This window comes from Pelodiscus sinensis, chromosome 15 (assembly GCF_049634645.1).
Source record: "Pelodiscus sinensis isolate JC-2024 chromosome 15, ASM4963464v1, whole genome shotgun sequence".
NCBI lineage: Eukaryota > Metazoa > Chordata > Testudines > Trionychidae > Pelodiscus > Pelodiscus sinensis.
In genome coordinates this window covers 26,411,349-26,437,654 of record NC_134725.1, presented here as the reverse complement: position 1 = coordinate 26,437,654, position 26,306 = coordinate 26,411,349, and the positions used below count along the sequence as shown (strand labels likewise).

Sequence of the window (26,306 nt, the reverse complement as noted above, 5' to 3'; positions counted from 1 at the left end):
GCCAGAGTCCCAGGCCCTTTAAATTACCATTGGAGCCTTCAGGTGATGCTATGGGATGGTTGGGGGATGCAGCATGCTCTGGGGGATGCACTAAGGGATGACTGTCCCCAGTCCTGCCTCTTTTGTCTGTAGCTCCACTCCTTCCAGGAGTCTTAAGCTGAGCCACCTCCACTCATTTCCCAAGGTCTTGGCAAGTTTGTCAGCTCCCCTGCTGTCACTTTTCATAGGTAGATGTATTTACCTAATTAATACAGGAAGAAATCAAAGCAAGAGAGTAATCAAAACTGTCACACTATGAATAAGCCAGTAAACTAACAGATTCATACATGATAAGGCCGGAAGAGAGAATTGTAATCATCTAATCCAGGGGTGGGCAAAAGGGCCTCTGTGGGCCTGCCAGAAAGAGTTGATCCAGACAGCGGTGGCCCTGCCACTCCCGCATTCCCAGGCCAATTAGGGCCTGGGAGCAGAGGGAAGCTCACAACGTTTCCTTCGCCCTGCAAAAGGCATGCCGCGCTTAGAAGCGCCACACACTCCTGGCAGGGTGGGAGGAGACTTTGCACACTCCCCCACCCACAAGCCCTGATTGGCAAAATCTCCTCCCACCGCCAGGAGCATGGGTGCCTAAGGGGAACCTCAGGCACGAGGTTCCTAAAATGTCCGGTATTTTCTGAATTTTTTTTCGGACAGGAGGCAAAAATGCCGGGTACCTGGCAACCCTACAAACACTCAGCGCCTGGCTTCCCCCTCGCCTCCAAGTTCCCCCCCAGCTCCCGACCCAGCCCCTCTGCTTACCTGGTTCTCCAAGGCTGCTGGCACAAAATGGATGCCGGCCAAAAGACTTAGGGGAAGCAATGCTTTCCCCTGGGTCTTAGTGCTCAACCGCTCCTATCCCTGCACTCACTTTGAAAGGGAAAATGCTGCTTTAATGCTGTTTTATTTTAATTTTTGGATTAGTAAGTCCTTGGAGTCCTTTTTTTTTCTCAACCACTTTGGTCTCCCTTCTTTTTTTTTTCTCTTCGACAGAATTTTTCCCCATTTTGGAGGGGATGTGTGGTAGGTATTTTTGTATCAACCATTTGGCAACCATAGTCACAGCAGACCGCAGCCCACTGGGGTTCCACCTGGACCTTATGGTCCTCCTGTCTGCCCTGCCTCTGCTATGCACTTCTTGTGCACTGGGGCACCAGAGCCCTGCACTTATCTGCTCTTCCCCCTCTTTCCCAGCACTTTGAGCATGCAAATCATCTGATTCGCGCTCTGACCCTGTTCCTCCCTCTCTATCTCAGAGCTGAAATGCCGCAAACAGCTGATTTGCAGTGACCCAGCTCTGGGAGGAACAGGGACAGAATGCAAATCAGGCAATTTGCGCCTCTTTCAAAAGTGCTGGGAAAGAGGGGGGAGGCATAGGAAGTGTGAGGCTTTGGTGCCCTAGTGTGTGAGAAGGAGAGGGCAGGCAGGAGGTTTGTGGGCTGCAGGTAGAGCCCAGTGGTCTGCATGCAGCCTGTAGGTCAACACTGACCTAGAATATAAGCACCATGAATCTTTCAATTCAGTGCAACCAACTTTTCCATTTATACTATCATCTCCTACATATGCTACAAGACTATCACCATGCAAAATGAGTTATCTCGGTAGACTGGGGAAAAAACAACAACCTTGTACTTGGGCTGGTGAGGGAGGTGAAAATGTCATAGGTAGAAAAAAAGATTTGCTTCTAAATGTACCAGTGAATATCTCACATTTACACATAATCACCCTGGGAGGAAAAGAAACAACTGAAAGACTTCATGCATTGAGTGATTATCTCAACCCACTTCAAAAAATGCTTTCAATTCTTTACTTCCTACATTTCTTTGTTTAGAGCTACAGAAACGTCATCCTGGAGCTCACAAGCCTAAGCTTTTCAAATGGCCTGTTTCTCCATACTGCAGTGTACATGGATGAAACAATCAAGTTACTTCATACTTCAGTGAAATGACCTCTCCTTATTCCCAGCCTTTAATAGCAGTATCTCTGATAGGGCTGATGAACAGAGGAAAGAAGGTGGATTTAATCAGGTAACCAAGGGAGACAGTTCCCACACTTTCAAACCAGCAAGGACACATACACCCAACTATGCAATGACCAAACACACACATTTACTTTTCAGCGTAAATAAACACAGCGTGGTAGTTTGGAAAGCAGCAGCAGCTATAGCACTGAGTGCTTGCTGAATTCTTGCCTTCCAGGTTGTTTTCATGCTAACCCCCACTGATGCTTGTAGCAAATCTTATGTATTTTACTTCTTGTGAAGTCCACCACGAAAATATTGTAGTCTGATCAGGGAGCAGTAGGGAAGCATTGTAATGGATCTTAAGAGAAGGAAGAAGATGCAGCAAGATGGCATTTTTTCCAAAGTAATTGTTAAATGAGGCTGCACTTTCTTTTTGCTTTATGCCAATGTTCAGCACAAACCTTCTGTTGACATATGAACTGGTGACAAATGTATGTCAGCATCACAATCTGCCACATACCTGAACCATGTTAGTCCCAGGGAGCTTTTTAAGTTACATTCTAGATTGTGGTGGAATTGTAGGAGCTCCAGTGTTTCCCCAACCTATTTTCTCATCATGCACAGTACACTACAGAGCTCTCTGTTCTACATAGGTCTCTCAAATGTTCTGTTAAATACAATAGGAACCATATGGAACACTCACATTCAAAAGAGAAGTGACCAAAACAGGCTATGGACATGTGCTATCACTCATAGCACTGGGTATGTAATACTTCAGAACTTCACTAGACAGATAGCATGACCTCACAGTTAGACCTCATTAGACAGAATGTGTCTAATCTTCAACACATTAATAATATTAACTGTAGGAAAGTTCAGTGTAGAGAGATTAACTAACTTGACCAATGCCACAAAAGGGGTCAGAGTATGAGCTGAAAAGAGAACTAGTTTCTTGAAACTCCTGATTTAGTCACTATCGCAGTTCACAGGCCAGCCCAATGCCCATGTTCATACTTTATGGTCATTATTTCATTTTATGCATTTCCCTCCCACCTAGCCACCCATGCCTCCAGTCTTCCTATGCTTTCAAGGAATTTTAACCTCTCCAGTGCACAAAAAACAAAGTATAATCTTTATTGGTTGTTTAACGAAATCAGTGTTGGATACCCAACAATTTCATGTGTAACTACTTTAAGCCCTCTACCATGTGAAAAGTAATTGCTATGGGAAATAATGTGGTTACCTTTCAGTCTGTATTTAGTAGCTATATCTTCTGGAGTCAGTGTCTTCTGTCAGTTCAAATCATACCCAAGGAACTTCCTAAACTTTAACATCATTTTTTTTAAACAAATTTTATTGAAATGGAATTAGCAGTTTTTGACTGGTGATTGTGTTCCTTCGATGTTATCTCTCATTTTTGACCACCACATCCTATATATTCCATCTGTTCAAGCCATAATTTCCAGTCCATTGAAGCAAAAGCAATGGTGAAAAAACATTTTTGCCAGATGCCCTTAGCCTTGCGTTTTGAACATAGATGCCAAGTCTTGCTGCCACTCAAGACAGGATTTCCAAAAACAAGTGACTGTGCTTCAAAGAACAGGACAAAAAAGGCAATCATTTCATACTGTTTGTGGTGATGTTCTAGCTGCATTGGTCCCAGAATATTAAAGGAATGATAGAGGATAGAAAAAAAACTTTCATTGGACCAACTTTGGTTGGTGAAAGAGACATGCTTTTGGTCTACATGGAGTACTTTTTCAGGTCTGGGAGAGGTACTTAAAATGTCATGGCTAAATTCAATGTGGAGTGGATTGTTTAGCATAAGTGGTTAATATATTCTAAGGGACAAGAGATGCAGAACCTGAAGACTTAGCACCTCTGCTTCGATGATCAATACTCACGACAGCACACCTTTCAAGTGACATGGGCCTTATACATGCCTATCATGCCAACACATGTTACACCTCATCCCGACCACTAAATGACCCAATAATAACTAGAACCCTGTAAATGCTTGGATATTTCCTTTATGTCTGCAGGTATCCAAATCTATGGATGTAGATAGTCTCAGTTCATTTTTACAGATATGGTTCAGATACAACTTTGAATCTAGAGCCCTGCAAATGTGAAGCTATTCATTTTATCTCCATGGGTATCCACAGATGTCAATGCAGATATCCATAGCTCATTTTTGTGGATATAGATACAAATTTTGTGTCTGCACTAGGGATTTAAAATCCCAGTTAATCAATTAGCCAGTTAAACATCAGGTCAACCTAATGTTTAACCAGTTAACTTACTGAGCCAGATCCTTATTGGGGAATGCTCCATCCACCTGAAGAAGCCCTTAGCCTGCATGGCTTCCACTCCTAGCCCCCAAGCGGGAAAAGGGGCTGACACCGGTTCCTAGCTCCCAGCCCCTTGCAACCTGTCCCCAGTCCCCTCTGTAGGAGCAGCCCCTGCATGCAGGGCACCCAGGTGCCCCTCAGCCAGAGTCTACACCCCTCTCCCCTCCACAGAGGCTACTGCAAACAAAATCAGTCCCTATGTAGACAACTCTGCTGGCCACCCTTCTCTGATTCACAGAGAAGAACAGTCTTCTAGGCCCTTAATAAAAATGCATCCAATAAACTGTGTGTGATTATATCTGATTCAAGACAGAAAGAGATCAGAAGGATCCTTGTAATTCAGCATGATCACACTGTTGCTCTTAGGAGTAATTAGAATATAGATTGTATTCTAAAGAAAATACGATGAACAATTAAAAGTTTGTACTAATAGAAGCATTGTACTGAAATAGATTGATACCTTTTGTATGGACAATTGTAACCCTTTTGCGATATGTAAAAGGGTTGTGTCATTCCTGGGGAGGGGGAGTGAATGAGTTTGAAAAGTGAATGTTTGGAGAAGAGGCCATAAAACTCAGACGCACCAAGCAACCATCCATTGGGCCCAATACAAAGCAGTCTGATGGAGGACTTCTGGATGGCCTTGGAGTGTTAAGAAGCAAGCACCCTTTTACAAACAAGACAGCCTTGAAATAACACTGGGAAAGAGGCACCAACACATTGATGTCAGATGGCAAAGAAGAATGATTTCCAGATAAACAGATGTTAAAATGGTGATGAATGTAGAACTGATGCAGCAAAATGCATAGACCCGAGCAGAAGAAAAATTGTATAAAAGATGAGGCATCTTGCGTGAATCTCCAGGTCTCATCTTGTCAAAATCAGAGTGTCAGTTCAGACAGAGAGAAGCCCCCAATCCTCTTCCTCATATTTAATTTGCCTGGCCATTGAGTTATTGTGAGCAACAGACTGGTAATTTTAAGCAACAACAAGACTATACATGTGTATGTTTGTGTCTTTGCATGCGTAGGTAAATGTGAATATGAATTTAAATATCAATGTTACATTGTCAATAAATGTGGTGTTTTGCCTTATCCCCCTGAAAAGATCCTGTGAAATTATTTCAAGTATAGCACCTGGCCACAGCAGGTCCTCTGTGTGGTTGGAGCAGTCCCTATCAGTAGCAGGTGGGAAGCTGCTCCAACCCTCATGGGTTACCAGTTAACCAGAACTCGTAAGCATCACTGGTTTAGGGGGTGATGCTTACCAGTTAACCTTTCACATCTCTAATCTGTGCAGGGTTTCACCCAAATAATTATTTCACCCAATAATTATTTGGGTGAAACCAATCACTATGCTCTTGAATGGATTCACACAGAAAAATGCTAGAAAATAAATCACCATATCACCCCATGGCAAATACTTTTTCATAACATGATTACTCCATATCTGACCTCTCAGTTCTTGTCTTCAAAACACATCTGCATAATAATAACTTGCAAAGGCAAATCTCAGAGTTTCAGTAGATAACTTTGCTACACACTAAAAAACATGGTTTCAATGAAGCCATTTGTCTCAAGGCTTATTACAACAATCTGTGACCTAGTAATCCCCATTGTGTCCCATGGTTGCAAGGATGTTAACAGGTCATTTTGCTATAAAGTCTCCCTTAGAAGAAGAGCTCTGTGTAGCTGAAAAGCTTGTCTGTTTTACCATCAGAAATTGGTCCAACGAAAGAAACTATCTTCAGCCACCTATCATCTCATATCTCAGCTTGTTCCACAGAAGGGAAATGTCTCTGTTCCATTAATGTGTATATAGTCCTTTATAAGAGGGTTCAGTATTATGTTATGATCAGAGGAGGAGCCCAGTGTGATGGAGCAGCAGATGGACGCAGTGCCCTGTATTATGATTTGTATTGCAGTCATGCAAAAAGACTGTAATGCACTGGTGATCTGCACACATACAATCTTAGCATTTTAAATCACTAACCAATAAACATACTGGAAAGGGGCCAGCAGACTGGACAGTGGGCCCTAAGTTAAAATGGTTAACCAGCTTAACACTATCATTTAACCAGTTAACTGTTTTAACATCCCTAACAACAATAACCCCTGCTTTGACGAGTTTATAATCCAAGCAGAAACACAGATCCTGAATGGAAGGATTGACTGTTATCCCCATTTTACAGATAGGGAGCCAAGATAAGGCAACGGAGGCCAAGAATACACTGCACATGCCTTACTGGAATATCTAGGCCAGCAAAGTCCCAAAGGCTACATCTACACTGCAGGGCTATTTCAGGATACCGGAGAATCCTGAAATAGCTATCCCATGTTTTAACAGCAAGCCAGTTATTTCAGCCTTGTTATTCCCACATTCCCCCTGTAAACCTCATTCCATGAGGAGTAAAGGACATTTCAAAATAGTGGGAATTAGATTGGAATAAGATATGCACTTTGTGTAGCTCAAATTGCGTATCTTATTTTGAGCTATGGTGCAGTTTATCCTACTAGAGTAGGTATGGCTTGTGATGACAGATGGTGGTTTTTTTGTCAGCATAGTTACCTTATTTCCCTGATGCCATCTTGCTACACTGACAAAAGCTTTTGTCTGTGGCCATACCTATGACTACACTAGAAGCTTTGCCAGCATGGTTGTGTTGCTAGTGAAAAGGTTTTTGCCCACTCCTGCCCAAAACAGTTATGTTAACAAAATTTGTAAAACATACCATGCCTGACTTGCTGTTTGGGCCTGGGGCCCACTAGGGATGTAAAAATGCATATAAAAATGTAACCGTGTAACTGCTAAAAAATCATAGAGGTTACATGTGCCACAGGCTCTGTGGTATAAAGCTTAAATGAGTTTATTTAAGCTTCATACTGCAGAGCCCTCAGCAAAGCCTCCCTGGGAGTGAGGCTGGCAGGGGAAACTTGGCTGCTGCTGCTCCCAAGAAGTTGGTCTGGCCGTGCCTGTGAACCCCTGCTAGGTCTACACTACAGAGGGAACACTACTCCGGACCCCTGGATCTTTGGCCAGGGCCTCCTGTTAACACTATGCCAGGTTACCTGGCCCTGACACTTGGCCAAGGTCACACAGGAAGACTGTGGTACAGTTGGATACAGACCCAAAATCCCTGAGTCTAACTCCACTGCCTTAATCATAAGATCATCTCTTTGAAACATCAAAGCTCTACTCTCCCGTTTGTGCTGGCCTGAAAAATGTGTGGGGTGTTTGTTTGTTTGTTGGTTTTGCCATAGCCTTGCCACCCTTCCACCTCCTTCCCCCACAATCATGACTAATTCTTTCTCACTAGTCTCACTCCCACTTCACACCAGACTACCTAAGGATCCTGGGGCAGGTTAGTGATGGTCACTGAAATACACCCCTCACTGTCATTGATTTCATCTACAAATAGTTTGGGTGAGTGCATGCACAATTGATTGTTAGGTCCTCACAGACTCCAGCTGCACAAGTGGAACCCAGCTGCTTGTTTTGTTCAATCTCAGAAATTGGGTTATAACATTTTATATTGTCACAGCTGCCAGTTCCACAAAAAGAGCAAGGAATTTATCTCAGTCCCCTCCAAAAGCTACTAGCAAAATATTGGCCACAACTTGGTCTCGGCTGCCACAGGGAACTTGCACAGGTCTTCCCCTTCACTGGCTGCTTTCCCTTGTCAAGATGCATGGGGCAAACCATCCAGTGTGTCACACATTCTGGCTGGGCTGAGACTGGATATCTCCTTCTTCTAGCAGGTAGAAACCAGAGCAATGGAGAGTAGAAGAGTTTTGAAAAGGACCAAGGAGATGCCCAACCAACTCCCCTAGAATTGAGTGCTACAGGAATACACCAAGGCTGTGTCTACACTGGGCCACTTATTCCGGAAAAGCAGCCGCTTTTCCGGAATAAGCTGCGAGCTGTCTACACTGGCCCCTTGAATTTCCGGAAAAGCACTGACGATCTACTGTAAGAAATCAGCTGCTTTTCCAGAAAAACTATGCTGCTCCCACTCGGGCAAAAGTCCTTTTTCCGGAAAACTGTTCCAGAAAAGGGCCAGTGTAGACAGCACAGTAGTCTTTTCCGCAAAAAAGCCCCGATCGCGAAAATGACGATCGGGGCTTTTTTCCGGAAAAGCGCGTCTACATTGGCCATGGACGCTTTTCTGGAAAAAGGGCTTTTCCAGAAAAGCATCCTGCCAATGTAGATGCTTCTTTTCCGGAAATACTTATAACGGAAAACTGTTCCGTTTTAAGCATTTCTGGAAAAGGGTGCCAATGTAGACTCAGCCCACTAGTCTTTCACTTTTGTGGCTGAAGTTGTAGCCACCTGCATGAAAAAAATGCCATGTGTATAAAATTTAAATACCTCTTGGGAGGAATCTTTGGTCAGAACAATCTTCTACCCTTTTTAACAGCATTAAGAGAACTTTAATTTGCACCTGTGCAAAAGGGGACCTTTGATTAAAAGTATATCTGAAGAAACCATTGGGCAACTCCACCCTTCCCTTGTAAAGCAGATGAGGTAAAAGAGGTCTAGATGCTAGTATCGCAGTAAGTCTGAGAACTAACAGTAGATCCACACCTACAAATTATGTGCAACTGAGCTAAAATAACATCTTTCCCCTAAAATGCAGCTCTGGTTCTGATTCATGGATGTGATTAGTTGCCATGTTGTGAACACTAGTATTGCCAACTCCAAACATTCAGAAAGTTGAATTAAAAAAATCAACCACCTGGCTTAAAAACAACAAATAACTTTATTTGCCTTCTAATTATTGAGCCAATCCTGTTTCGTGTTTTCAAGCTTTCTCCTGAAGCCCTGAAGGCTAGAAACTGATTTTCCTTTTCAAATGAAAGAGGAGAATTTAATATAATCCCACTGCTGTGGGAACTGGGACTATAAAAAAGTCCCACCAAATATCATAAGATTTGCAATAAAAAAAATTACAAGCATTGGAAACATAGGTGAATTATAACTCTACTGTATGTGTTAAGTTATATCCTCCACTGCTGTAAACTGATTTCAGGGGAGCTACACCAATGTATGCCAGCTGAGGTTCAGGCCTATTATTTATCTTGTTCTTCAAGTAGTAGTATTGCAAGTTATGAAAAAGAAAATGCATTGTCAGAGTGTGGAGAGGGAATGGTGCATGTTGCATGAACTAGTGAGTCCATTTTCATTAAAATGAGCATGCCATTATGTGCACATAATCAGTAGATCTCAACTTGGGTCCTTGTTAATAGTCTCATAAAACATTTCCTAATTTTTTTGTTCAGTGTTTCAAAGAAAGCCATATATGCACATGAGTAGCCAACCATGCACCATTGCCTTTTAATTGAATGGAAGCAAGAATAGCTGCACTGTTCAGTAGAAACTTTTTTTTAATTATAAGTTATTGAAAACTTAATTTTCACAGATCATAAATTAATTTCAAGATGGGTAAACACTAAGCATATCTTTTGCGTTTCATCAAAACTTGGTGCTTGGGTATAAACAGCACTGTTGGTCCATGCAGTTCTGTCAGGAAGACTTTGTTACAGGTACATTTTCGTTCAGAACAATGCATGGAGTCAAACTCTGGGTTTGTGTATGTAGGCTCCCTTTACTATAGGAGCCTCTGACTTTCATGGGGAGGATCCCTGTGCTGCAATCTGGCTCTAGAGAATACAACTCCCATGAACATGATGCATTTGAAAAAAAGGAAGAAAGATGGGGGGCTGGCTCTGTTTTGGAGAAAATAGCCAGATTGCTTTGTGGAGCCTTTTCCAGTCCAGGAGCTGCTGCTGGAAGTTACAGCCTGTTGCTGAGAGCCTGCTGGGGCTTGGATCTAGCAGCCTGCTTCAGGCATGTTGGTAACTGTCCATGGAGGGGAGAGACCCTGGCTGAGCTTATGTCTTACAAGGGCCTGCATAGAAATAACTGTGAGTAACTGCAGCTATTTGGGAAAGTGCTGCCTGGGTTGGAGCAAAGAAGACTTGGGATGGACTTCACCTAAGTAGGGAGGGAAATAGACTTCTAGGATGGAGGCTGGCTCAACTGATTAAGAGAGCTTTAAACTAGGAATTTGGGGGAGACGGTTGGGAGATGTCCAGGTAATCTCTACGCCGGATTTTAACACTGAGAGAGAGGAAAACGAAGTAAGAAAGGATATAGCTGGGGGTAGGAGAATGTACATGAGGAAGGGTAGGGTGGATACTAGTCTAATAGGTCATATTGGAGGTACAATGTCCAGGCCAAATTGGGTAAAGAATGTGAATGAGGCCAAACAGCAAAAATTAAGATGTTTGTACACCAATGCGAGGAGCCTACGTAACAAAAAGGAGGAACTAGAGCTATTGGTCCAGGAAGTGAAACCAGATATTATAGGAATAACAGAAACTCGGTGGAATACTAGGCATGACTGGAGTACAGGTATTGAAGGGTATGTGCTGTTTAGGAAAGACAGAAATAAGGGTAAAGGTGGTGGAGTTGCATTGTATATCAAAGAAAAGGTAGGTTGTAAAGAAATAAAAAGTGATGGAATGAAGAAGACAGAGTCTGTTTGGGCAAAAATCACATTGGGAAAGAAAACTATCAGATCCTCCCCTGGGATAGTGCTTGGGGTGTGTTATAGACCACCAGGATCCAATTTGGATATGGATAGAGACCTCTTTAATGTTTTTAATGAAGTAAATACTCATGGAAACTGCGTAATCATGGGAGATTTCAACTTTCCAGATATAGACTGGAGAACAAGTGCTAGTAATAATAATAGGGCTCAGATTTTCCTAGATGTGATAGCTGATAAATTCCTTCATCAAGTAGTTGCTGAATCAACAAAGGGGGATGCTATTTTAGATTTGGTTTTGGTGTGTAGCGAGGACCTCATAGATGAAATGCTTGTAGGGGACAACCTTGGCTCGAGTGATCATGAGCTAATTCAGTTCAAATTAAATGGAAGGATAAACAAAAATAAATCTGAGACTAGGGTTTTTTATTTCAAAAGGGCTAACTTTAATAAATTAAGGAAATTAGTTAGGGAAGTTGATTGGACTAAAGAAATTATGGATCTTGAGTTGGAGGAGGCCTGAAATTATTTTAAGTTAAAATTGCAGAAGCTGTCAGAAGCCTGTATCCCAAGAAAAGGGAAAAAATTTATAGGCAGGTGTGTTAGACCAAGCTGGATGAGCAAGCATCTCAGAGAGGTGATTAAGAAAAAGCAGAAAGCATATAAGGAGTGGATAATGGGAGGGATCAGTAAAGAAAGCTACCTTATTGAGGTTAGAGCATGTAGGGACAAAGTGAGAAAGGTTAAAAGTCAGGTAGAGTTGGACCTTGCAAAGGGAATTAAAACTAATAATAAAAGGTTTTATAGTCATATAAATAGGAAAAAAAAACAAAAAAAGAAGTAGGACCACTAATTACTAAGGATGGAGTGGAGGTTAAGGATAATCTAGGAATGGCCCAATATCTAAACAAATACTTTGCTTCAGTCTTTAATGAGGCTAATGAAGAGCTTAGGGATAATGGTAACATAACAAATGGGACTGAGGATGTGGAGGTAGATATTACCATATCTGAGGTAAAAGCCAAACTTGAACAGCTTAATGGGAGTAAATCGGGGGGCCCAGATAATCTTCATCCAAGAATATTAAAGGAACTGGCACATGAACTTGCAAGTCCATTAGCAAATTTTTTTAATAAATCTCTAAACTCAGGGGTTGTACCATTTGACTGGAGAATTGCTAATATAGTTCCTATTTTTAAGAAAGGGAAAAAAAGCGACCCGGGTAACTATAGGCCTGTTAGTTTGACATCTGTAGTATGCAAGATCTTGGAAAAAATTTTGAAGGAGAAAGTCGTTAGAGACATTGAGGCTAATGGCAATTGGGACATGGTTTTACAAAAGGTAGATCATGCCAAACCAACCTGATCTCCTTTTTCGAGGAAAGTAACAGATCTTTTAGATAAAGGAAATGCAGTAGATCTAATCTACCTCGACTTTAGTAAGGCATTTGATACAGTACCACATGGGGAATTATTGGTTAAATTGGAAAAGATAGGGATTAATATGAAAGTTGAGAGGTGGATAAGCAACTGGTTAAAGGGGAGACTACAGCGGGTTATATTGAAAGGTGAACTGTCAGGTTGGAGGAAGGTTACTAGCGGAGTTCCTCAGGGATCAGTTTTGGGGCCAATTTTATTTAATCTTTTTATGGTTGACCTTTGCACCAAAAGTGGAAGTGTCCTGATAAAATCTGCAGATGACACAAAGTTGGGAGGTATTGCCAATTCAGAAAAGGATCAGGATATCATACAGGAAGATCTGGATGATCTTGTAAATTGGAGTGATAGCAATAGGATGAAATTTAATAGTAAGAAGTGTAAGGTTATGCATTTAGGGATTAATAACAAGAATTTTAGTTATAAGCTGAGGACACATCAGTTGGAAGTAACGGAGGAGGAGAAGGACCTTGGAGTCCTGGTTGATTATAGGATGACTATGAGCCGCCATTGTGACTGGCCATGAAAAAGGCTAATACGATCTTGGGATGTATTAGGCAAGGTATTTCCAGTAGGGATAAGGAGGTGTTAGTGCCATTATACAAGGCATTGGTGAGACCCCATTTGGAATACTGTGTGCAGTTCTGGTCTCCCATGTTTAAGAAGGATGAATTCAAACTGGAACAGGTACAAAGAAGGGCCACTAGGATGATCCGCGGAATGGAAAACCTGTCTTATGAAAGGAGACTCAAGGAGCTTGGCTTGTTTACCTTAACCAAAAGAAGGCTGAGGGGGGGACATGATTGCACTCTTTAAATATATTAGAGGGATAAATACCAGGGAGGGAGAGGAATTATTTAAGCTTAATACCAATGTGGACACAAGAACAAATGGATATAAGCTGGCTAGTAGGAAGTTTAGACTTGAGATTAGATGAAGATTTCTAACCATTAGAGGAGTGAAGTTCTGGAATGGTCTTCCAAGGGAAGTAGTGGCAGCAAAAGATCTATCTGGCTTCAAGATTAAACTAGATGGGTTTATGAAGGGGATGGTTTGATGAGATAACATGATCTTGGTAACTAATTGACCATTCATTATCAGTGGGAAATAGGTCAATGGATGGATGATAGGAGTTACTATAGAGAACTTTCTGAGTGTCTGGCTGGTGAGTCTTGCCCACATGCTCAGGGTTTAGCTGATCGCCATATTTGGGGTCGGGAAGGAATTTTCCTCCAGGGTAGATTGGCAGAGACCCTGGAGGTTTTTCGCCTTCCTCTGTAGCATGGGGTACAGATCACAGCTAGAGGACTCTCTGCATCTTGGGGTCTTCAAAGTATTTGAAGGCTTCAGTATCTGAGATATAGGTGAGAGGAGGGGAGGGTGAGATTCTGTGGCCTGCACTGTGCAGGGGGTCAGACTAGATGATCATAATGGTCCCTTCTGACCTTAAAGTCTATGAGTCTATGAGTCTATGAGTAAGACAAACTGACTCTGGGTCCAAAGAGAAGCAGAGTGATCTGGCCAGTGAACCAGAGCTGCTGGCATTTGGTGGGGCCTACTTCAGTGTCAGAGGGATTTTGCAGCTAGTTGCCTGCCTGGACTGACGCACACAACCTAACCTGCACAGCACTGTCTCCACTTCAGCTGCAGACCTTCAAGCATGCCGATGCAAGCAAGTGTCTGGGACTCAGATCCAGAGGAGTGCACACTCTGGGCTGGGATAAATGGTGGCATTGCAAATGCCAGTTCATTCCTATTACTTCTGAGTACTTTGCTAATTGATTTTATTCATTTTTAGTCTGTTAAACCCTGTTTCTTTAAGTGGTTAAGTAAAGGTGTGTTAATTCTAATGTAATCAATTAGATGTATATTCTTTATAATTGTTATTCTGGTGTTAGATCCAGATTATTACTGGAGAAAGTTCACTTCTGGGGTTCCCAAGGAGCACCATTAAGTGTGTATAGGTGCCAGCCAGGTGGAGGCACTGCCATTTTATATTCCTTTAGAAGCAAGGGACTGCAGCAAAGGGGTGGATAGGGGATCCCCAACTATTCAACATCATCACTGGAGTACTCAGTTTCTCTTATAATGTTAAAAATCTCAGGCGCCCAGGTGAGCATTGCCTGCTCCTGAGTAACGCAGGAAGGAAAGAGAGAGTTACATATAGATGAACAGTATAGATGAACATGGCAAGCTGGAGTGTAAATCTATAGCAAATATAACCTGCGGTTTATATTTGTTTTTATAAACCCCGCACCTGCCCCCCCCCCCCTCCGTGGGGTATACTCAGGTGCGGGCTATACTTTTTTTTGTTACTCACCTGGTGATGAGCACTCCCCCAGCCCTTCCCCCTGTGCGGGGACCGGGAGATAAGCGCTCACCCTGCCCCTTCCTGCGGCTGTGCAGGAACTGGGGGATGAGTTCTCCCCCACCCAGAGGCTGGAGGCTGGCGGCTGGCTGCTGCAGGAAGGGGCAGGGGAGCACTCTTCATTCCCCCACCTGGAGGTTGTGCAGCTGCATGGGAATCAGGCGAGGTGAGTGCTCCCCTGCCTGGAGGGTGGCTAATTCCCCCCTCCGACCCATAGAAGCCCCCCCACCCGCAGTTTGAAAAAAGTCTTGTATACCCTGCGGGTTATACTCATGCACGGGGCATACAAGATTTTTGTTACTCAAACTGCAAAAACCACGGGATATATTCGGGTGCAGGATATATTCACTAAATTACGGTAGCTCCATAGGGCTGGAACAGCCCTCTGCCTATGGCAGGCAGGGAACTGCTCTGGGGTAATGGTTAACTAGGGATGCAAGCATATAGCAATAAGCCTGGGCTTATCAGTTAATCCTATTGATTGTATCAGCGGCAGTGGGGGAGGGGGCAGGAGTGGGACCTGGTACCCATGAGGAGCTGGCTTTAAGCAGGCTTCCCATGAGCATTGGATCCACCTGCTTTCCATACACACTCCCACGTTGCTGCCTCTGATAGAGAAGCCAGCTCTCCACACATATCAGCTCTGCGGACCCACCTGCCCTCCACCTGCTGCCACCTACAGAGGCAGCAAGGGGAGGCAGGCGGGAGCCAGTGCTGGGGGGAGCCAGCTTAAAAGCCAGTTCCCCCGAGCACCAGTTCTGCAGTGCTCTCTGCCCCCTTACTGTGCTGCTGCCTCTATCAGAGGCAGAAGTGGGGGATGGGAGGAGGCAGAAGAGGATGCCATCATCAGGCCTCTGTCTGCAGTGGCCTGGGCTCACTACAGACAGAGGCTGTCCTGCAGCAACAGCCCCTGTCCACAGGGTGTCTGAGCCCCTAGTGGACGGGGGCTACTGCCACCCCACATTGCTATCTCTGATACAGAGGCAGCAGCACAGGGTGGCAGGCAACCAGTCTGTGCAGGGAGCTGGTTTTTAAACTGCCTCCCCTTGCAGACCAGCTCCCGCCTGCTACCCTATGCTGATGCCTCTGATACAGCACTGGGTGCACACTGGCTGCCACCCCTGCCCCCAGGGACTATCAAATAGTTGTGTAACCCCATAAATTTCATGAAGTTACAGGACTATTCAATTACACAATATCTAACATTCTTACTAGGTTAACAGTTAGCTGGTAAGCATCACACAGAAAGGGTGATGCTTACCAGGTAATCGGTTTTCTGGTTACCTGTTCACATCCCTAGTGGCAGTAATGCAACCACCCTAAAATAAACTTGTGACCTCACCTTCCCAAAACTCCCTTTTGGGTCAGGACCCCCTCTTTGAGAAACACTGGCCTCCTTCATGAAATCCATATAGAATAGGGTAAAAGCACCCATAAGACCAAATGTCATGAGAAGAGACCTGATTTCATAGTCTGTAACATGTTTTTTATTACCATGAATTTAGTAGCACCCTACTTATGCTTGGTATGGGTCTCTCTTCTGTCCATCCTGGACAGAACCCTTTCCTGAAAGATTAATTAAAACTGATATATTTACTAATCATTTTTTCCAATAACAACAAGAAGTTAATTATAAAGTTCCTAGCCAGCTCTGCCTTCAGTGGTCATTTACACAGTGTAAACACAACAGTTTGAACTAGGGATGTAAAAAGTAGTTCAAAAAGGTATCTGTGTTACAGCTAAAAATCTTAGCAGTTGTACAGTAACACATGCTATGAGCTCTGCATCCTGGGCAAGGCAGGCCAAGGGAACAAAGCATCCTTCTGGTTTTGATTTCAAATGGACATTTACATCATAAGTGAAATAGTGTGATCAGGTTTCACAGCCCGACTAAACCTTCCCCATCTCTAACAAAGAAATTAACTTGTCTGTCTTTGTTCAGGTTGCTCAGACAGGTCAATTATTTGCCTCTCCATGTCCTTTGCAGGTCAGGTACAGAAGCCTAGAAACATCTAGCAGCTGATGTGCTGGGACTTGTTGCTATTCCTTGTAAACACTGAAGCTTAATTATGACAATTTAATATTAATGTTGTCAATTAAGCTACTGATATTTTAAAGCAGAAATGTCCACTTGCATTGTGAGCAGAGTTTGGATGCACTATCACCATAAATTTCCCTAATCGTGGACAATTGATCATAAGAGAGTCAGAGATTTTAAAGATAAGAAGGGATCATTAGGATTTCCTGCACTGGTCTCTTGCATGACAGGCCGAAAAAACCAAATCCAGTAATTTTTTTTATCAAGCTCCTAATTTGACTTAGAAACCACATAGGAAGGGAGAAGGACTGATAGACTTAAGATGCTGCTGGCTCTACCACTGAATAGGAAGATTATATTTGGAAAATCAAAAGAAGTGAAAGCAGAGCTGTTGCTGTGTGCCATCAAAGACAAAAAGGGGAAAAAAATCTAGGATACTATTGGAGGATCACAGGCTAGAATGGGGTTTTGTAAAAGGCCAGTCCATTTGCAGGTCATTTGTTAGCAGCCAGGGTCCTAGTGCACAGGCAGGAGGACTATATGTGGAAAGCTGGCTTGGGTCTGTGTTACTCATCCCTCACTTTTATGCATCTTCAATTTATTCAGAAGGGTTTTTTTAATATTATCTAATGAAAATTGTGCATTTATTACAACCTAAGCACTTCACTGCCTGATCTGGAATTTGAAAAGACATAGTGGTACCTGTTGGACTTTCCTCTTCATTATCATCATCATCATCATCAACAACAACAACCATGGGCTCAACGCTGTTGTCCAATGCCTCCACTTCCCTCTTGCTGGACCTTATTCTACTATGCGCAGCTACTAGAGATTGTTGCATTTGTAATCGGTTGTTCACACTGGTGGGTATCAGCAGTCATTTCTGTATCCCCCAGATGTAATTATGGAGCAGTGACTACAGCCTTAATACTGCCATTTGTGCCTTCATATTTTCAGGATGGGTAGGAATCCCTTTTGAAACCTACACATTTGTATCTCTGCAAACCAATGTTCATTCCCTCTAATCTTCTCCATCCATGTGAAGATTTTTTCCATTCATGTGCAGAATAATTTTCATATGCACCAAGGCATGTAGGAATGTGCACCATCAATAGAAATAAAACCTAGCTATGGGTGTTTTGCTGATCAGCAGGCTGGCATTTGACTGTCCCCTTAGCAGCCACACAAGTTCATAGCTTACAGAGAGTACTGCTGCTGTTTCTATCACTTGTCTGCAGCACTGTGCATTCTGAAATCAGAATAGGCTGCTGGATCACAAAGTATCAGTTCCATAACTGACAGGCTCATGCAGTAAAATGAATGCTATGTTAGACCAACATGTCAGGTCCTATTTTATGACAGAAAATCTTACTTCAGTCATAGGACAGAGTTTGAGAGAGATTTAAATTGCCCTGCAATTAATGTCCTTTAACTCATAAATCCTTGGCATATAGACTACCAGCAAAATGGATGTTAAGAGGGTGTCTGTACATGCTTGCACTCACAGTACTGCAGCCTTGTATGCAAATATTTGATAGCACCAAAAATGTTTGAGAGGAAGGAGATCTATTACACCATACCTCCTGGGGACCAGTGGAGGATGTTCCCTTCAGAATATTTTTGCTGCCATGTCCAGACCAGTTTTAAACTGTCGAAGCAACTAGCCTTCCCCTATGATTAGACAGCTTAACAAAGATCACTATCAGGAAGATGTTCATAATATACAGCCTACATTTACCGAGTCACAAAGCACTCCTTCTCAATGGGACTCTGAGCATGTCTGAACATTCAGGATAGATGTTTCAAAACTGAATAAGGGCACTGAATTGAATGCCAAAGGCTTAAGCATCTTTGTAAATCTCTGTCTCAGATCACTCTTCTCCTCTCCTTAATTATATTACAAATAGAAAAATGCCTATACTAAGTACTGATAGAAATGTAGCCGTGTTAGTCTGGTGTAGCTGAAACAAAAAACAGGACTATGTAGCACTTTAAAGACTAACAAGATGGTTTATTAGGCGATGAGCTTTCGTGGGCCAGACCCACTTCCTCAGATCAAAGTTTTTGATCTGAGGAAGTGGGTCTGGCCCACGAAAGCTCATCACCTAATAAACCATCTTGTTAGTCTTTAAAGTGCTACATAGTCCTGTTTTTTGTTTATACTAAATACTGATATGCTATTCCAATGGATAACGACAGATCACAAAATTTACTCCTGTGTAGAGGCCAGCACCAAGCACTATTCCCCACTCAGTCCCTGGGGTTAACGCGGGGTGAATCTTCCCCAAAAGTTCTTTCTTAGCACTCCTCAAGAGGTTGCTTGCTGTCCTATGCCAAACAACATATACAAACAGCAGCACTCCAAACACTTGAGTTAGACAGGTATATTTCACCGCAGGGCAAAAAGGGAATACAGATACTATAGTGATGACAGAGGTGTTAAAATACGAGATATGGTAGCTTAATTAGAGACAAGCAGAGATGCTTCAGAAACACATTTAACTACTTTGCTATTACAGCAGGCCATTCTTTTAAGCAACACGAGCTAGAAAAAGTTCAACAGGATCTTTTTCCAAAGAAAATACCTAGAAAAGTTCTATCAAAATGCTTCTTGAAATCAACTTGACTTGGGTAAAACTTTGTTTTGGCAAACAAACATTTTCCAAAAAATGTTAATTATGCCAAAATGTCCCATTTTGATATTTTTATTTGAAGTGATTTCTCTTTTTCTAATGATATATTTTATGTATTATAAAATAAACAAACCCAGGCTTTTCACTCAATGCTAAGCCACTTCCTTCCCCCAGAATTCTGAAGTTTTTGCATTTCATTCCTATAAAAAACAAAGCCAGATTTCAAACTCTTTCATGAATTGTAATTCTCCAGCAAGCTCTACCGTTTAATGTTCACAGCTAATTAGCACATAAGTTCTTTGACATCAACGTTTTAGACCCTAAATTCTCAGTGTAAATGCAATGAAGGAAAGTTGTATTTATTCTCTTAGGCTGAAAAAGTCTATCATCTTTATAATTAAATCACATTTCAAGCATAGTAGGAATTTCCATGCATGTCTGAAGTGATATCCTCCTAAGATAACAAGTACATAAATAATTAGAGGTGAATGGGTGATAAATTATTGCATTCTTTACAGACACACTTCCTGTCTTCTAACAAACTCACAGATTAGTTAATTGCCCAAGATTCCTTTCTTTCTGACTTGAAAAAAAAAAAAGATGTTTTCAACAGATGCAAGGTACTGTAAGGAGTTACTGAAAGTTCTAGGCACAGTTACCAAATGCCAGACTTAACCAAAACAGAAAGAGCAAAACAAAACAGAAAGAGCAATTTTATAGTAAGTGTCAAACAGCTGAAGACACATGGTTCACCCAGTCCATATCTTACAGTTTGAGAGGGAAAATAATCACATTAGGTGACAGAAAAAACAAGCCCTATGCTTACCAATTTTACACTGGTTCTGTTCCACTGGTTCTGTTCCATCAATGTGGAATTGAATGAAGAATTAGACCCAATATTTCCTCACTTTAGGAGTTCAGAATCCATTGTCAGCCTTGTGCTATTCTTGTGGTTCAGATTTCTGAGAAGCTGAGGTGGGGTTAGCCAGAGAATTTGGGGTTCAACTTAATGCAACTGGTAGAGAAGTTTTACCTCAAGGCAGAGCACTAAAGTTTTGAAAAGTGTTCTTAGAGTAGACGGTGCTGAGGGCTATATCCAGTATCTTTAACATGCAGAGAAACTGCTGACTGTAGACACTAAAATTGCTTGCCAAGAGGGAGATCTCATTTGAGGCACTGTGCTTGAATGTTCCCTAAATCTGTGTGCTGCAGCTTATCTCTACCACATGCTCAGAAAGACATCTCTCAAAGCACAGTCTTAGGCTTTGTTTCCCATTGTGACGCGGATCAACATTTCAGCCTGTCAACTCAGGAAATTCTCCAGGATGAGAAGAGTAGCCAGAGTTGATGGAAGAGCAGTCCCCACCAACCTTACAGTGTGGAAGACAATACAATAAGTATGTCGACTTCAGCTATGCTATTAGTGTAGACAAGGCCATACCTATTCAGTTTCAGAAGTCTAGACTACAGTCTATGACATTTACCTCCAACACTAAGGCTATGTCTAGACTTTCGAGGAAAGATATACCGAAAAACTTCTTCTGAAAGAGAGTGTCCACACACAAAAGTGCATAGAAAAAGCGATCTGCTTTTTCGAAAGATAGCATCCACACTGAATGGACGCTATCTTGCATTTAAGCTGTGATTACTGTGGATGAAGTGGCCACCAGGGCACCTATGCTTTTTCCTCTTTCCTCTTCTTTTGAAAGACCTCCCTTTTCCCCATTCACACATGCCTTTTTGTGAAAGAGCTCTTTTGGGAAAAGGGTTCTTGCTCACGGAAAGAGGTTTATCAATATCAGAAAAACCCTTCTGTACTTTTGATTTTTTTTTTTTTGAAAGAACACAATTGCAGTGTGGACATAAGTGAAGTTTTTTCAGAGAAGTGGCATCACTCATTGGTGCGGAATAATAATCCGAAATTATCTTGTGCACTTCTCTTCCTTGGCAATACAAGATATTGGTACAGAGAGAATGACAAGCTTGAAAGCAGAGAATCCACTGGGGAAAAGGTCACTTGTATTTCGTGCACATCTATTGTCCACTGAAGCCTTCTGGTTAACCGCCTGCTACACTGTAAGCGCTCAAAGCTTGCTATAGTAAGGCCGGAAATCCTGGGCTGCCAAAGAAGCAACCAAATACAACAGAGTGATGCTGCAATGCGAGCTACAGTTTTCATTAAAACTTCTCACCTGGGTTGAGGAAAAAAAATATATTTATTTTAATCATAGGATATTTGGGATTCCTAAGAAGAAAATATTAAATAGCCTAATAGGGCTTACAAGCCAGGTAGGATGAGAGGCATATAGATGTTTTAACAAGAGGCTCGAATGACAGATCATGTTAGGTCTAGGATAGTGATTCTTCGACCTCAGTGTTTCTTGAGCCAAGAAGTCTGTTCAACTTTACCCAAAAGAGTTCCAGTATTAATTAATTCATTGTTTCATTTTCTAGTCTATATATGTATATTTCCTCACAGCACAATGGCTGACCAAGTATTATACATAATTATTAGCATCACTTACCATATTAAAGTATCCCGATTGGTTAATTATTAAATCAGACAGTTTTTTAATATCAGGTGGTGCCAACAACTGCAGGAGACAAAGAGCCGTTCTAGGCACTCTGCAAAATCCAGCTCAGGGGAAAATTTGCAGTTTATTCTACTCATGGGTAAGTGATTTTAAATGTCCCATTTGCAAAATTATACAACGTCTGCTGTCCTGCCTTCCACAAATTATCCCACAGCCAGGTCGCTCAATATTTTGAGTGGATAATAGAAAAAAAAGGAGGCAACTTTTACTAGTTTGGATCAAACAAGCAACAATATTTAAATCACATCTATAAAGTAGAAATTGTGGGAAAGCTACCAGAAATCTCCACTTGTGAAAGAGACGTCCAATATAACAAGGCAACAGCAACATCAGAAATCTCTGATTTTCAGGTTAACAGAGCAATTTAGAAAGAACTTACCTCAGAGTGAACTGGTCTTCTGTTGAATTTTTATCAATAGACACAAGGAAAGTCAAAATATCACCTTTCTTGACAGTCTTTGGTACATATCGGATGACAATATTCTTATCCAACCTCATTTCACTTAAGGATGGGTCACCATGTGTCTGGTAAAGGAAAACACTTCCAATTCTCTGCAAAGGAGGTACTGATTCATCAATATCATTGCGGCCCAGTCTGATCCCATTATTTTTCCTTACATCTTCCTTAGTGCACTCCCCAGTCTCATCCCCTGGCTGGATGGTATAATAAAGCTCCACAGGGCTCCCTTCAGATTGATTCATCACTTTCTTACGGCCAGCCACCACTGTGGGGGGGTTAAACCAGCTCGGCAGAAGTTCCAGCTCTGCCACGCACAATCCCAGATCCCCCTTTAGGCGGCAGCTGCCTCGGACTTCCCTCGTTTCGCGGAAGGCAAACACACGCAGGCAGGGCAGCCTCTCTGTGGAGCTGTAGTCATCCCAGTCCCTGCCCACAATGTAGAACAGGATCTGGACTTTCGGCTTCCTCAGGTAAATTTTGTCATTCATGATGTAGGCTTTAAGTCTCCAGTTAAAGGAAAACTTGTTGATGGATCCAAATGGATTTGAAGACAACATTAGATCCTGAGGCACTGTTTGTTCAACTGAAAAGGGTCCATAGCTTGCATTTAACACAGGTGGCCTCTTGGATTTATAGATCAGGAAGGATTCTACCCGGGATTGCAAACTAGAGTTCCTCATGATATCCTGGTTGGCTTCCTTAAGAAAGAAGGAAATGTCTGCATTGTGGATATGATAGTTCACAGGCAGGTAAGTTGGCAGCAAAGAAAATCTCTGAATACTCTCCAGGATGCCTCGGCTGTCGGTCACTGTTGAAAGGAAAGGAGAGTTTAGAAGTTCCATATGCTAGAGAAAATTTGGGAACATCCAGTATCAAGATGCAATCTGATCCCATCTCCAGAGCAGAAGTACAAAGTGACTACTGAGAGAAGCTGGAGTGTTGGAAAGGCAGACAGTGAGTAACTGGCCTGCTTTCATGTTTGTTTCCGTGTTCTTGATCAGCAAATTGTATCAGGCACACAGAGATATCTTACGATTGTTCCCCATATCCTTTTTGGATAGTTAGTAGAAGTAGTATAATAGTGATGCTTAGATGTTGTGGCCAATACTAGTCCCTGTTGTGCAAGGCTTAATACTAATACATGGTAAGAGACAGCACCTCTAAGAGATTAAAGTCTAAATCAGTGGTGGGCAACTCGCAGCCCATCAGAGTAATCTGATTGTGGGCCATGGAACATTTTGCTGATGTTAGCCATCCCCAGGAATGCTGCTCCCAACCAACCTCCTGCAGCTCCAAATGGCTGCAGTTCACCTTTCCCAGTCAATGGGAGCTGCAGGAAGTGGTGGTCAGTACTTTCCTATGGCCCCTTCACCTTCATGCACCATTCCCATTGCTCCCACTGGGAGCAGCGCGGGGCCTTGCACATTGATAACATCAGCAAAAAGTCTTGCGGCCCATAATCAGATGGGCCACAGATTGCCCACCACTGATTTGGACTACTACTGGTCTAAATAGTCAAGACAAACATGAGGGAAAACAGAGAGATGAAGTGACTTTCCAATGGTCAAAGTTGGGAATAGATCAGGACTCTGGAGACCCATTCTAGTGTCATGTCCAGTGGATTATACCATCTCTCCTACTTGTTACATAAGAACATAACAATGTAAGAACACCATACTGGCTCAGACCAAAGGCCCATCTAGCCCAGTATCCTGTCTGCCGACAGTGACCAATACCAGATACCCCAGAGGGAATGAACAGAACAGGGAATCATCAAATGATTCCTCTCCTGTCATCCCTTTACAGCCTCTGACAGACAAAGGCTAGGGACACCATACCTACCCATCCTGGCTAATAGCCATTGATGGACCTATCCTCCATGAGTTTATCTAGTTATTTTTTGAACCCTGTTAAAGTCCTGGTCTTCACAACCTCCTCTGGCAAGGAGTTCCACAGGTTGACGGTGCACGGTATGAAGAAAAACGAAGTAAACTGTATCCACTGGATCCCCCTTGTCCACATGTTTGCTGACCCCCCTCAAAGAACACTAGTAGGTTAGTAGGCATGGTTTCCCTTTACAGAAAGAAACCTTGTTGACTTTTCCCCAGCAAATTATATTCATCTATGTGTCTGATCATTTTATTCTTTACTATAGTTTCAACTAATTTGCCAGTACTGACATTAGACTTACAGGTCTATAATTGCCAGGATCACTTCTCAAGCCCTTTTTATATACCGGTCTCACATTAGCTATCTTCGGTCATTAGATACAGAAGCTGATTTAAAGGATAGGTTACAAACCAGTTAATAGTTCCACAATTTCACATTTGAGTTCTTTCAGAACTGTTGGGTGAATGCCATCTGGTCCCAGTGACTTGTTATTGTTAAGTTTATCAATTTGTTCTACAAGCTCCTTTAATGACACCTCAATCTGGGACAATTTCTCAGATTTGTCACCTAAGAAGAATGGCTCAAGTTTGGGAATCTCCCTAACATCCTAAGCTGTGAAGACAGAAGCAAAGAATCCTTTTCCTAGAATCATAGAACACTAGACCTGGAAAGGACCTTGAGAGATCATTGAGTCCAGTCAGCTGCCCTCACAGCAGGACCAAGCACTATCTAGATTGGGGTGGGTAATAATTTTTGATGGTGGGGCACTCCAAGATTTTTGAAAGAGATCAAGGGCCATATTCTTCCATTAAATTAATGGAGGAGATACGGTGTCTAGGATGGAGGTTGGATGCAGAAGGGAGCTTGGAGTAAGAGATTGGGGTACAAGAGAGAGACTGCAATCTAGGAGGGCATGTCTACACTTGCACCCTTTTTCGAGAGAGGACTGCAAATGAAGACATTCAAAATTACAAATGAAGCTGAGACTTAAATAATCCTGCACTTCATTTGCATATTAGCATTATGGCCCTATTCCTAAGGATACAGAGCCCTTGCCAAGAGTGGGGTAAATGGGAATCAATGAGACAAAGGGAGGCAGGCACACACAACTTTTGACACATGACCACATGCTGCAGAGGGTGCCAGGGAGTCCCTGAAATAGGTGAGGGTGGGAAGGCAAAACACAAGGAGGGAGAAGTGCAAGGGCTCCAGATGTATGCAATATGCTTGGACTACAGCAGCAACAAAGTATGTAACCTGTTAGTGAATTTAACTATCACCATTCCTTTGTGAGGCAGGGAAGTGCAATCATAGGGTGCATCTACACAGCAAACTTATTTCAGAATAACTAGCATTATTCTGAAATAACTTAGTCCACATCTACAAAGCAGGCAGTTATTTCGACATAATATCAAAATACTGTCAAGCTGGAGGTCTTCTTACTCCAACTCCTGTAACCCTCATTGTATGAGGAGTAAGGGAAGTCAGAAGAAGAGCGCTCTATTTCGAAATAATTGCTGGGTACACATTCCCAATTTTGAAATAAGCTATTCCAAAATAAGCTACGCAATTGATGTAGCTCAATTTGTGTAGCTTATTTCAAGATAAGCTCTGCTATGTAGATGCACCCATATTTATTTTTGAGAGCAAAATGACATGCCCAAGATCACACAGGAAGTATGTGGCAAAGCAAGGTTCCAAAGCGGGATCTTCGGAGTCTGAACTAGTGCCCTAAGCACTCAACCAGTCCTTCATCCTCTGTGGAGTTTGAGTTAAAATACTCAATAAATGTCTGCCATTAGAATGGCTAACATGATATCTGTTACACATAGACAATTCACAAAAAGTTAACACCCTAGAATGTCATGCTTCCATGGAGGAGTGTGGGGGACAACTTTTGTTCACTGGACTTTGAAAAACTTAATTGACAAAATCCCATAGAGTGCACTGTGAGGATTAACATATTTTTAGTAATGGTGCAGTTACATTC

General features: G+C 42.3%; 1 protein-coding gene across 3 annotated transcripts in view; it reads right to left on the bottom strand.

Moving 5' to 3' along the window:
- The window catches only part of TMEM132D (transmembrane protein 132D), a 589,482-nt gene that overhangs the window by 395,341 nt on the left and 167,835 nt on the right, over positions 1-26,306 (bottom strand). For 2 of the 3 annotated variants that reach the window (XM_075898457.1, XM_075898458.1), the window contains exon 2: positions 22,346-23,234. The exons of the other annotated variant lie outside the window; for it this stretch is intronic. In XM_075898457.1, the coding sequence (XP_075754572.1) occupies positions 22,346-23,234 (889 nt within the window). The remainder of the gene's footprint in view (positions 1-22,345; positions 23,235-26,306) is intronic. 3 annotated transcript variants of the gene reach the window in all.